At 43.5% G+C, this 14,138-nt stretch overlaps 1 protein-coding gene across 1 annotated transcript in view; it reads right to left on the bottom strand.

Moving 5' to 3' along the window:
- Nucleotides 1-14,138, bottom strand: part of PXDC1 (PX domain containing 1) — an 89,806-nt gene that overhangs the window by 48,039 nt on the left and 27,629 nt on the right. The window contains exons 2-3 of the mRNA XM_088471791.1: nucleotides 10,151-10,242; nucleotides 7,538-7,655 (exon numbers count right to left, since the gene is read on the bottom strand). Of these exons, the coding sequence (XP_088327917.1) occupies nucleotides 7,538-7,655; nucleotides 10,151-10,242 (210 nt within the window). The remainder of the gene's footprint in view (nucleotides 1-7,537; nucleotides 7,656-10,150; nucleotides 10,243-14,138) is intronic.

The raw sequence follows: 14,138 nt of genomic DNA, 5'->3' as shown, positions 1-14,138 counted from the left end.
ATCAGTGTTTACTATAAATAAAGGGACCCAGCATCTGTCCTTAGCAGCTCGGCCCAAGATTGCGCTCCGTGGCTCTCGTCCCCTCCCATTATACCCCCAGTTCCCGGTCATCTTCTCTCTTGATGTGCACCTGCACCTTACACCTGATGGTACGCGCAGTGGTAGCTGGGGTGCACGCCTTGTACGTTAGGTGTGATATGCACTTGTCACAGTCATAATTAGGTCATCACACAAACGTGTGTGATAACCTACTTAGTATTAGGCTCCAATTATATAATAATAGATTTTCCCCATTCCATATGGCACCAGCAATTGATGCGGCTACTGACAGGTATACATGTGTCTCTGGGCAGGCCTCCCCCTGTTCGAAATTACGCAAATATGCCCTTACTATATTTCCATATATACAGTCAGGTCCATAAATATTGGGACATTGACAGAATTTTCATATTTTGTCCTCTATTCACCACAACAATGGCTTTGAAATGAAACAATCAAGATGTGATTTAACTGCAGACTTTCAGATTTAATTTGAGGGTAATTACATCCAAATCAGGTGAACGGTGTAGGAATTACAACGGTTTCTATATTTGCCTCCCACTTTTTAAGGGGCCAAAAGTAATGGGACAAACTAAACATTCCTAAATCTAACTTTCACTTTTTAATACTTTGTTGCAAATCCTTTGCAGGCAATTACAGCCTGAAGTCTGGAACGCATAGACATCACCAGACGCTGGGTTTCATCCCTGGTAATGCTCTGCCAGGCCTCTACTGCAAATGTCTTCAGTTCCTGCTTGTTCTTGGGGCATTTTCCCTTCAGTTTTGTCTTCATCAAGTGAAATGCATGCTCAATCGGATTCAGGTCAGGGATTGACTTGGCCATTGCATAGCATTCCACTTTTTAGCCTTAAAAAACTCTTTGGTTGCTTTTGCAGTATGCTTCGGGTCATTGTCCATCTGCACTGTGAAGCGCCGTCCAATGAGTTCTGAAGCATTTGACTGAATATGAGCATATAATATTGCCCAAAACACTTCAGAATTCATTCTGCTGCTTTTGTCAGCAGTCACATCATCAATAAATACAAGGGAACCAGTTCCATTGGCAGCCATACATGCCCACGCCACGACACTACCACCACCATGCTTCACTGATGAGATGGTATGTTTTGGATCATGAGCAGTTCCTTTTCTTCTCTTCTCTTCCCATCATTCTGGTACAAGTTGATCTTTGTCTCATCTGTCCATAGGATGTTGTTCCAGAACTGTAATGGCTTTTTTAGATGTTGTTTGGCAAACTCTAATCTGGTCTTCCTGTTTTTGTGGCTCACCAATGGTTTGCATCTTGTGGTGAACCCTCTATATTCACTCTTGTGAAGTCTTCTTTTGATTGTTGACTTTGACACATATACATCTTCCTCCTGGAGAGTGTTCTTGATTTGACCAACTGTTGTGAAGGGGTTTTTCTTCACCAGGGAAATAATTCTTCTGTCATCCACCACAGTTATTTTCCGTGGTCTTCCGGGTCTTTTGGTGTTGCTGAGCTCTCCAGTGCGTTCTTTCTTTTTAAGAATGTTCCAAACAGTTGATTTGGCCACACCTAATGTTTTTGGTATCTCTCTGATGGGTTTGTTTTGATTTTTCAGTCTAATTATGACTTGCTTCACTGATAGTGACAGCTCTTTGGATCTCATATTGAGAGTTGACAGCAACTGATTCCAAATGCAAATGTCACACCTAGAATCAACTCCAGACATTTTACCTGCTTAATTGATAATGAAATAACGAAGGAATAGCCCACACCTGTCCATGAAATAGCTTTTGCGTTGATAGTCCCATTACTTTTGGCCCCTTAAAAAGTGGGAGGCAAATATTGAAACTGTTGTAATTCCTACACCGTTCACCCGATTTGGATGTAATTACCCTCAAATTAAATCTGAAAGTCTGCAGTTAGATCTTGTTTGTTTCATTTCAAAACCATTGTGGTGGTGAATAGAGGCCAAAATCTGAAAATTCTGTCAATGTCCCAATATTTATGGACCTGATTGTATTATAAAGACCGTCCCTTCCGTCCCCCACTCTGCTTCACATCGCAAGGAAGCGCAATTGTCATATCTGCATATGGAGGTAGGAGAACACATTTTTTCCTTCAATACTACAAACTTGTTCATCTTACTCCAAGCAAAAGCGTATGCGCCCAACTCAGGGTCAGCACCGATATCTTTAGATTATTTAACAATGACAAAATATAACAATAAAATATATTACACTTATTATATTTATTTTTGTATATGTATTTTTAAAGTACGCACAAATTTGACCTGTAGATGGCAATATTATACAAGTAATGTAAACTTCTTGCAGTTAAATTGAGATAAAATTATTATTTTTTTTACTTTAAGTTCCTATAACTGGAGGGGTGTGGATTGAAAGATCTACATTAAAAAGGTTGATAATGTATAGATAGACACCAGATATTAGACAGTCAATAGGTCAACAGGGACAAAAGATTGACATGGACAAAAGGTCGACACACTAAATGTCGACATGTAAGAAAGTCGACAGCTACAAATGGTCGATAGGGTCAAAATGTTGACAAAAAATGGTCGCCACATTGTTTCTGTTTTCTAACCCTAATCTGCACCCTAACCCTCCCCTTGGTGCCTAACCCTAACTGTCGGGGTAGGTGCCTGACCCTAACCCTCCGGGAAGTGCCTAACCCTCCCTCTTGGTGCAAACCCTAACCATAGGGGTAAGTGCATATCCCTAATCGTCGGGGTAAGTGCCTAACCCTAAAAAAAACATCTTGGCCATTTTTGTGTTAACCTTTTGTACCTGTCGAGCTTTAGTGTGTCAACCTTTTGTCTCTGTTGACCTTTTGTCCCTGTCGAATTATTGGCTGTCTAACATCTGGTGTCTATCTATACATTGTCGACCTTTTTACTGTAAATCTTTAGACCGGATCCCAACTGGAGATAGAGAACCATATTTCTTTATAACTTATTTCTCTGCAAATGTACATTTATTATAATGAATTTGAGGGGATATTCCTGTTCCCTTAGCCTGGGGAAATTAAGAAACCAAAGGACCTCACTCTTTTGTTTAAGTGCACATGCATGTCAATTCACGATGCACATATTATGCTGAAGTGGCCAAAATGTATCCCAAAATGGCCACCTAACTGGCACAAATATGCCTCTGTGGATTGGGATGACTTGTGAGTTGGGATGATGATGATGGCCGATATCTGATTTGCAGATAGCGGCTAAAACACACCCAGTTATGCAAATACAGTATAACTGTATACAGTATAATGCGATCTAGTAGCAGGATTTCAGTGTACTGAACACTCACTTTTAAAAAAGAAAGCATGTTTCCTATTTAGCTTGGGCCTCATTTATTAACGCGTTTTATCACTTACAACAAGTGATAAAACTTGTTGTGTATGATAATGGTGCTCCAGCCAATGAGCTCCTAACTGTTATCTATTTGAAAAATGACATTTGGGAGCTAACTGGCTGGAGCACCATTTATCATATATGCAACGAGTTTTATCACTTGTTTTGAGTGATAAAACAAGTTGATAAATGAGGCCCTATATTTGTGACTTGTTAAAGCCGCGTATCCACTTGCCGATTAAAATGAGCATTCAATTGCTCATTAATTGTGAATGAATGTCGGAAACGACCAGCGATGCGCGCTTTCACTGGTTGTTTCCGACATCAATCATCGCCCGAAAATGCCGTTCAATCTGCCGATAACGACAGATTGGCGATGTTTGGGGATGAGGAACGGTGCCTGCACTGAACGACATATTGTTCTGTGTCGATAATCGTAATCGTACTGTCTTTCCATAGTCGGGTAGTGGATGCACGGCTTACATTTGTATTTAACAGGCTCCAGTGATTTGGGTACTTATTGCCTACACTTTCCAACCACTTACTGTAATGTGTACAAATTGTGTACCGTGGGCCTGATTCAGCAGTGCCCTCTAGAGCACTGCTGAACACAGATTCCCGATGTTTGGGAATCTGCGCAGGCACAGGCCCCATTCTGCGATTGTGCAGAATGGGTCCTGCTAACTCGCTCACAGGCTGGCAGCAGACAGTCAGTGATTGACAGTCTGCTGCCGTTTGTGGGTGGGGAGGGGGCGGCGATGCCTTCCGTTTCCGGAAACTGAGGCGTGTCGCCGCCATTGCGGGGGAGAGAAGAAGCCAGGATCTCCGTCGGCTGACGGAGATTCCTGGCCTCTTCCTCTAAACTGCAGCGGCCGGCTGCGGGACCTCATGGGTCACCGCAGCCGGCCGATGGTACGCAGATTATCCGATGCTGCTTTGGACAACGCAGCTCGGATAAGTAATGCACAGGAGGCGTGGAGGATCGCAATTGCAAATCTGCCTGCATGCACTACACACTACAGTATGAGCCTGCATGCAGCTTTACAATTACGATCCTTGCTGAATCAGGATCTGTGTCTTTGCCCACCTGTTGTACTCACTGCTGAGCAGAGGAGGGGGAAAATGGGGACAGTTGGGAGGTATGTGATGAGTAGAGGAAAGTTTGCTGTAAGGCATGGTAATTTCTTGTAGCATAATCAGTAATGTCTGTAGAGGCTGTGGAAAGCCCTGCAGCAAAAACATTAATATACATGTATCTCTCTATATTTCCATCAGGAAAACACAAAGGACAATAAGGTTAATGTGCTGTTACTGCAAGGAGTAAGATATAAAATACATGACCACAAGGACCCTTTCTGAATCTGAACTTGCGGATTATCTGAGAAGAGCTACTAGCATTCATCTGTATATCACATTAGGCTGATTCTGGTTTGGACACAGTCAAATCTGTGTCTGCATCTATTGCTGGTCACCCGTCTATGACTTTATGCAAATGTCACTACAAAGCCCTTCACAGATGTACATCCGTACCTCCCGAATGAGCAAGGACTCACACGGCCACTGTCAGCATCCATAGACACTCTATTACTGATAGGTGTAACATCGGTATCACCATCAAAACTTTCACCAACCCTATGGCAGGTGCAGTTTCACCATCCGAGTATGTGAGTGGTTGAGCGGCTGTGTACACAACCAATTTCACCGACAGGCCCACAATACTCCTATAACACTTCCATAAGACGGACCATCTCCGTACGTCTGACATGGGCCCAGAACAAGCCCCAATGTTCTGTCATGGCATGTCATTTGTGATGTCTAAAATATTTCCCATAGCAAATAAATCTTATTTACCTACCCTGTTAAAATGTCCGAGAGACTCCCTAATTTTATCACGTCCCTCCAAACTTCCAGCATAGTAGATAGCCTCTCCCTGCCCTCCATCCTCATATATTTTCTTCAGAAGTGGATGGCATTGCACAGCAAAATTGGGCTGTGATTATGTAAATTACGCAGTTGAGGTAAAAATGTAGGCAAGTATGAAATTAATCGATGTTATATATGTTACAGTATTAATAGAGCTACTGTAGGGGCAATGCCAAGGGAACACAACAGAGACGACTTTCTCATGCCCTGTGACTAGAAGGGGCAAGCCCAGCACCATGGCACCTTAGTTAATGGGACCGTCTGGCTGCCATACTTTGTTTTGCAGACTTGGTGGTGTATAGTTAGAAATAGGAAACTAGACATGGCTAAGAGTTGGGTTTTTCTCCTGACCTTCTGGCTGAGGTTATGTTCTCAGTGCCCATCTGGGGGCCATCTGCACAACCATCATCCTGCACTGTAAAGACTTTATGGTCTTAGTTTAGTACTTTGCCTTAGCTACCTAGGCCATGAAGGCAGCCTCCTACCTGCTGGCTCAGCTTCTCAAGCTACATGTGGTATCTCCTATATCCGCTGCGGTCCCCAGTACAGGCATCCAAGTAATATTTAATATTTGTAGGTAGACTCTCAAAACGGGTGTTTACAGGGGACATCCCTCTATGTTGAAATGGTTGTTCTGCTCTGCCTTCCAGTGCCAACTCCTCCTTCTGCAGGCTCATGACCAAGCTCTGAGGGCTATACATCAAGAATTAATAGCTCCATTATTAAAACGCTGCCGCTACATTCGTTTCTATATACAGTTTTGTTTTCCCGGTTTTACTTCAGTTTGATTTAATTTGCAATTTTTAACTGAGTTTTTCTTGTTTGCAAAGTTTTATAATTGTTTTATTTAATATTTCTATATTAATCAGACTCTCACCCAGACTCCCACTGGTAAATGTGCAATCAAAACAGAAGCCTACCACCCCTCCTCCTAAATCACCAACCTCTGCATTCACCAACTCTACCCCTTCTACCTCTCTGTGTCCACCCTTAGGGCCTGATTCAGAGCCGCTCGTAAGCGGCAGTACGCTCGTTCTGAGCGATGTTCGCACTTCTGCGCATGCGTACGGATCGTAATACACATGCGCGAACCAGTCAGTGCGGCCGAAAAACGTTTGTTCGCTATATAGCGAATACCTGCTACTTTGAGTGACAGGATGAGGCGTATGTGGGTGGTAACAGGGGAAGGTGCTTGAAAACGGGGAGTGGAGATCAGATCGCAGGCATGCTTAAAGGTCAAAACGGGCGTTTTATGGGAGTGCATAATTAATACAGCAGCGTCACTGACCACATCACTGGGTTATTTTATAGTCAGAACTGCTTGCAAATTTGTGGTAGGAAAAACCAACCACAAGAATAGCGAGCAGTTCATACGCTGGTCGATGTACTCGATTAATCTAATAAATAGCGGACATGGCGTAGGATGCGAGTGACCAGGGGGCGTAGTTATCCAAAAAACGACCGCAAGTTTTGTTCGCTCGTTCAGACATAGAGGCGTGAACAGACCGCAAAGAGCGAACGGTTCATTTGAATAGCCACCCCTATTTTCTGAACGACCGTCCGCAAATAGCGTCCGGCTCTGAATCAGGCCCTTAGCCCCTCTAGAATGTAAGCTCTCTCATGTAAGGTTCTCTCTCATTTTGTGGTCACTATGTAATTATGTAAATTGCTGGTTGTAATAAAATAATTATGCATATATGTATTTTGTCTTTGTAATGTTGCTGTATGTTCCATCCTCTTTGTACAGTGCTACAGAACCCTTGTGTTATCTTTAGAAATTAAAGATAATAAACTTGAAATCTTTTCATAACTACTAAAATGTTACTTGTTGCAGTGGCGTATTTTACCTAGGGGATGCAAGGCTGCAGTTCTCCCAATAAAATCCACCACCCGCAGGAACTGCCTAGCAGTGGCAGGGTATTCCCATTGGAAGCACTCCCTGCTAATCACAGACGGACAGCCTCAGGGGTAGTGTTTTCTCCCCCTGGGACTGCCACTGCAATTAGCAGAAAGAGTGTTACCAATGGGAAGCCACTCCCATGCTATAACGGCAGCCCTATCTGGCTTCTAGGGGCCACTAGATTTAAAGTAGCAAGTAGTTTTGCCTTAAAACTAATTTTTGCTTAAAATCTAGCGTCTATCTTGCCCAACTTGTGCCTATGCCCTCAATTCGCAGGTTATTATATATGGGTATTATACGCAGCTGGATTAGGCCTTACCAGATATCTTTATAGGGCTTTGATAACTTGGCTGAATCTTGTGAACATTATCATTTTTTAACACCTGGTCCAATGGGGATCTCTCAAAGAATGTGAGGACAACTTCTGATCTTGAATACTGTAAAATAATTAATAGTAAGATATATAAGAACACACAGTAGAAAACGGCAATCTATTTATGAGAATTAAATAACAGAGTTAGTGACCAGGCGCTAATAATTTACTAATATAGGAGAAATAAATAAACTTCACAAAAGTGAATGTTACTAAATTGGATATTCAAATTATTATAGCTGCTGATTCCAGATATGAGTGTGAGCAGATAAATGCAATTTAGTACACCTAGATGAGCAAGAAGAGCATTGATCTGTATCAAAAATTGTGTGTTTTCACATAGGTGTCATTTCAATTAGCGTTCACAATGCCGGCGATGTGGGGGTGCATATATATATTTGCCAGATATGATACCACCGAATCGCAACAAAATAACAGCTTATTGTGTTCACCTCTATTGGGATGAACAAAAATCCAAGATCTAGGTGCAATATGGGAATGCATTCCAAAAACTGGATCGTACCTAACTGAATCGACCTCTTAGGGGTATATTTACTAAAGTGTGGGGTTTTAGAAGTGGAGTTAAGCAGAATCTGATTGGTTGCTATGGGCAACATCTCCACTTCTAAAAACCTGCAATATAGTAAAATGGATGAGAGATGATTGATGTAAAGATACTGAAGTGAAATAAATGAGTTGAAATAAAGATTTACATAAGGTGCAAGTTTTACTCCAGATTAGCAAATCCACTTTCATTGCCACTCATAGGGGTAGATTTACTAAAGCTTCTAAAATAGACAAGTGGTGATGTTGCCCATAGCAACCAATCAGATTCTAACTATAATTTCTCTATTGCATTCTAGAATATGATGCACACAATTTATTGGTTGCTATGGGCAACATCACAAAATGTCTGTTTTAGAAGCTTTAGTTAATATACCCCATAGATTTGTTTTGCTGGAGTATTGAATCCACAATAGGTAGTAACAGTATAAGTTAATTGCATTAATAAGCCTATGCCTGTTTATTCAGTGCTAACACTTACTACGTTTGATTTAAGGGCCTAATTCAGACCCGCTCGCTGCCGGAGGCAACTCGCAGGTCTGATGGGCGGTTTTTTTTTCTCCAGCTCGCTCGCAAAGCTGTGGGTGACCACCCACAGCTTGTGTGAGCGGCCTGGAGTTCGTCGTGATTATCGCGACCATCGGGCTTGCGAAGAGACCCTGTAGTAGGGTCTCAGCTCCCGCAAACCCGAGTGGACATCCTGCTTTAATACAGCACAAAATCACTACTGACATCACTAGTGATGTCAATAGGGCCGCCCACAAACGCCAGGCGTTCCTAAGGGAACGCCTGCGTTTGTGCAGTCACCCCCACTTCCCCCCCCTACAAAACGGGACGAGCTGTCACTCACCATCGACAGCCGCCCCGTCTTGTAGCGAGACCCGTAGCGACAGAGCTGACGTCGCTGGACGGGTCTCGCGCATGCGCACGCCGGAAGCGCTGTGCGCTTGCAAGCGGGTCTGAATCAGGCCCTAAGTCTTTTATCAATATAATGCTATATTTACTCCTATGCTTTGACTTAGTACACTATGAAAAGGGATCTGCCTTTTTTCTATACTTGTGAGTGGAGAGGAACCTGCAGATGTCACTATTATGAAGAACAGACAAAGGTTCAATATCCTCAATGTGAAAACAATAAAGGTAAATGTATAAGAATGGCTTTTAACATTGATTAATTTTACTTTGCCAGAAATTCCCTATTTTTGTGTATTGATCAGAAAGAATATAAAGTCACTTTGATATTAATATACATTGAAGTGTGTGTGATAATGATATAAACAATACACATCATCTAAAATAATTGATGTACTTAAATTTAACTCTGTTAAGCAAATTGCTTGTTCTTTCCTTTAGAGAGTGGACATTTTCAAACAGTTTCTTAAGAGGATTATGCTTTACTATCTTGTACCACTCTAAAATCAAAAGTCAGATCATGCTAGTCCTTGTCCTAACACTGTACTGCTAGACTATACGCCTAGTATGTCTGATGGAAGGGGGAAGAAATGATTAATTAAACTACTTTTTAACAAAGCTGCAGTGTAAAGTCTGAATAATGTACAGTTAATTACACAAATTTTAGCAAAAAAAATTGATTGAAATATAATTACATTCACACAACTTAAAAAAAAACAATGTTATATTATTGCTCATTTAAAGTTATGGTGCATACACACGGTCAGATTTTTCCTACAGATCTGAACGATAACGATTTAAAAATCGTTCAGTCGTTCATATCTGAAGGAACATCTGACATGCCTGAACGATGGACGATGAACGATGCGCGTTCCCGTTTGTCAGATAACGATATCTGACATCTGATGTGTTTGCAGTCAGACTTGGACGATTCCATTCATTTTAATGCAGTCAAAAATCGTTCAATCGTTCAAATCCTTCAAAACTTTGGTAAAATCGTTCATCTGACAAATCTGACCGTGTGTATGCTCCATTAGTATGAATACTCTGTATTACATAGTTGTTACATTGGGGCATACATACTTTACAAGGCATGTTTATGACAGTCTTCAGGAGTTTTTCCACTTCATTAAGTCTTGCCTCTATTTCATGAGCCTCTTTGATTGTGATAAGTCCTAAAACAAAGAAAAAATACAGTGATTAGAATATGGGGACAAGTTGCTCTGAGCTGGTGTAGCATTTTTCACATAGTTTTTAGCTAAATTCATTGCAAAACAATACTTAGTTGTATACAGTATGTATTATGTATACTGGGGTTTTAAGTTAGCCATTTAAAATTTGACTCATGGAGAAAACACTTACTGGAGTAAATGCAGTAACCTGCAAGTTGCAGGCAGCCATGGGATTTTAGCAATTTAGCTGCTAGATTTAAAGTGGCGATTATTTAAAAGACAAAATCAACTTGGTTAACATATTGTCTCTTTAAATCTAGTGGCTAAATCACCAAAATCCAGCAGCTACCTGTAACTGCAACTCGCAGGCTATAACATTTACCCCAGTGACTCGCTAAATTATAATAAACAATCCTCCCAAGTGTCCTGATTTCGGCAGGACAGTCCCGATTTTAGGCTGCCCTGACGAAATTATGGCCAAGACCACTATGATGTGGATACGCCCCCAGTGTGTCATGGCCATACCCTTTTCTGTCTGTGAACTGCTAAATGTTGGAAGGTATGCCATAACTCTGCTTCTGGGGCAGTGGATGATTAAAATGGTCCTGGAAAATCTTATGAAAGTGGCATTATATTGTAGCTGGGATAAAGTGATCAGCAGGCGGATAAAAGTAAACATTGCATTGTGGCATGATGTCATAGAATTGCAACAAATTGGCTCCGCCCCCTCCACACAGACCCACGAATTGCAGCAAAATGCCACGAGGGCCGGGGCTACAATCGTGGGACATCATTAAAAAAACATGTGGTCCATCGGGGGTTTCTGGGTACTCAGAGTGCCTCTGAATCTGCATACTGCTGTTATACCTGTGATATCCCTGTGTCTAAAGATACTTGTGCTATCTAATTCAATAAATCTTAGAACTGATTAAGCTATACCGTCACCAGCACCAACAATTTCTGTCTGGAGGTATACTGCTCCCAGCACATCCACTCGCATTTCATATTGATAGCCACATTATCCCTAAAGCTGCCTATCCACTAGCAGACCTTGAAACGACTGCACGATTACGACATTGTAATCATGCAGTCGTTTGTCAGTCTGTGCGAGCAGTCATTCAGTGTAGGCACATCAATCATCTGCAAACATGCTGAACCTGACGTTATCGTCAGATTGTCCAGCATGTTTGCCCGATGATAGATGTCTAAAGGACCAGCGGGAACGCGCATCTCTGGTCATTTTAGACATTTTTGCAAACGATTTATGAATGATTGAACGATAATGATATCGTTCAATCGCTCAAATTATCTAGTGGATGACCACCTTAACAGGTTGCGTCACCCAATATGCTATTATCGCTTACTCTGCTAATTCTGCGAACTTAAGGGCAGTTGCTGCTTGTCTGGATCCTGCTTGGGAAAAGGACTGGTACTATTCACCTCCTGGAAAGCTCCTGGAAAACTGAGCAACAAGTGAAAATGCAAAGCCTACCTCCCTTCAACTAGCCCCAAGATTAAATCACAAACACACATTTCACAAATATGCCTCTGTTCACCTAACCTGCCCTGAATTTAAATTAATAGCATTCAAATAAGTAGGCCCCAAAACCTACTGATACAAGACAACACTATTGCTATTTAGTATGCCTACTATCCCCCAATCAGCTCCAACATTTAATTAATTTAATGTATTAGTAAAGAATAAAAAAAATTGACGTTTGTTTAAATATACAAGGAGGTTACAGTTATACACATTAAGGCCCATATTCAGAGCCGCTCGCAAAAAGCGAGCGCTCGCTCTTAAGAGGGCGGCCGCTTTTGTTTTGACCACCCACAGCTTTAGCGAGTGACCAGGTGATGGTCGCGATGGTCGATTTAAGGCCCGCATGTGCGGGCCTTAAATCCTTAAGGCCCGCACAACGTCCAAAGTGGCCTCACCCACTGAAAGATCAGGTGAATTAAAAGCCGGCACAATGATTTCCTTGTTGATATGGAAACTTGAAACAACTTTGGGAAGGAATCCAGGACGAGTGCACAGCACCGCCCTGTTCCTATGAAAAATCAGGAAAGGGGGTGTACAGGAGAAAACCCCTAAGTCAGAAACACTTCTGGCTGAAGCAATAGCCAGAAGGCATATTGTTTTAGCTGTGAGCCATTTAAGGTCCACTGAGCCCAGTGGTTCAAACGGCGGTCCTTGGAGAGCCCTCAAGACCACAGCTAAATCCCAAGGCGCCACCGGTGGAACAAAAGGTGGCTGAATTCGAAGAACACCCTGCATAAAGGTGCGCACATCAGGGATCGCAGCAATCCTACGATGGAACCAGACTGACAGGGCAGACACCTGCACCATCAGAGAAGCAAGGCGAAGTCCATGGTCTAGCCCCGCCTATAGGAAAGCTAACACTCTAGACAGACGGAACTCCCGAGGGGCATAACCTCTAGGTCGACACCACTGGAAGAACGTATGCCACACACGATGGTATATCCTTGCAGAAGATGGATTCCGAGCTCTTAGCATAGTTTGTACCACAGAGTTGGAAAACCCCCTGGACCTTAACATGGCCGTCTCAACAGCCACGCCGTCAAAGACAGCCGAGCCAGGTCCGGGTGAAGACAAGGACCCTGTGTTAGCAGGTCCGGTCGTAGCGGCAACCGCAGAGGAATGTCCACGGACAGACTCTGAAGGTCTGAGAACCAGTGCCACCTGGGCACGCGGGAGCTATCAACAGGAGCGTACCTCCTTCCTGTTTGAATTTCCGGATTACCCGTGGAAGAAGGGAAAACGGAGGAAAGAGATAAGCAAACCGGAACGTCCACTGGACGGACAGAGCATCTACCAGAGACGCCTTTTCGTCTCTTGTTCGAGATCCGTACATCGGCAACTTGTTGTTGTGCTGTGACGCCATGAGGTCTATCTCTGGAAGACCCCACCTGTCCACCAGAAGTTGAAAGACGTCCTGGTGCAGAGACCATTCCCCCGAATGAACATCCTGGCGACTGAGAAAGTCCGCCTCCCAGTTGAGGACTCCCGGGATGAATACTGCTGATATGGTCGAAAGATTGCGCTCCGCCCAGACCAGGATGTGGGACACCTCTACGAGTACCGCCCGACTTCGGGTTCCTCCTTTCCGATTTATGTAGGCCACGGTGGTGGCGTTGTCCGACTGGACCTGCACGGGGTGACCTTGGAGAACCCGATGTGCCTGCTGGAGAGCATTGAAAACCGCGCGGGGTTCCAAGATGTTTATTGGAAGCTCCTTTTCCGCCCGAGTCCACCTGCCCTGGAACAAGTGTGGACCCGTGACAGCTCCCCAGCCCCGAAGGCTGGCGTCCGTTGTTAACAGGACCCAGTTCGCCACCGAAAATGGACAACCCTTGTTGAGGTGGGTCGTCTGCAACCACCAGGCTAGAGACAGGCGAACCTCTGGAGTGAGCACCATTGTCTGGGACTTTAGACTCTGAGGCAGTCCATTCCATTTGGACAGGATCAATTGCTGTAGAGGTCTGGAGTGAAACTGGGCATATTCCACCATGTTGAATACTGACACCATGGAGCCCAGTAACCTCATCACCGAGTGCAGAGACACTCGGCGACTCTGCAGACAACTGCGCACCCTAAACTGTTAGGCAGAGATCTTTTCCCCCGTCACAAAGATCCTCTGCTGTCTGGAGTCCAATAATGCTCCGAGGTGCAGAATCCTCTGAGACGGGATCAGGGTGGACTTTTGCCAGTTTATTAACCAGCCGTGACGTTGCAGTACTGCAATCGTCAGGTTGAAGTGGCGTAGAAGGAGCTCTGGAGATCCTGCCACCAACAGAGGGTCATCTAGGTACGGCAACATGCGGACTCCCTGCAGCTGCAGGTAAGCCGCCATGACACCCATGACCTTGGTGAACAC

The sequence above is a fragment of the Taudactylus pleione genome, unplaced genomic scaffold (genome assembly GCF_031769625.1).
Source record: "Taudactylus pleione unplaced genomic scaffold, aTauple2 ptg000116l, whole genome shotgun sequence".
NCBI lineage: Eukaryota > Metazoa > Chordata > Amphibia > Anura > Myobatrachidae > Taudactylus > Taudactylus pleione.
This window is presented reverse-complemented; position numbering and strand designations above follow the sequence as displayed.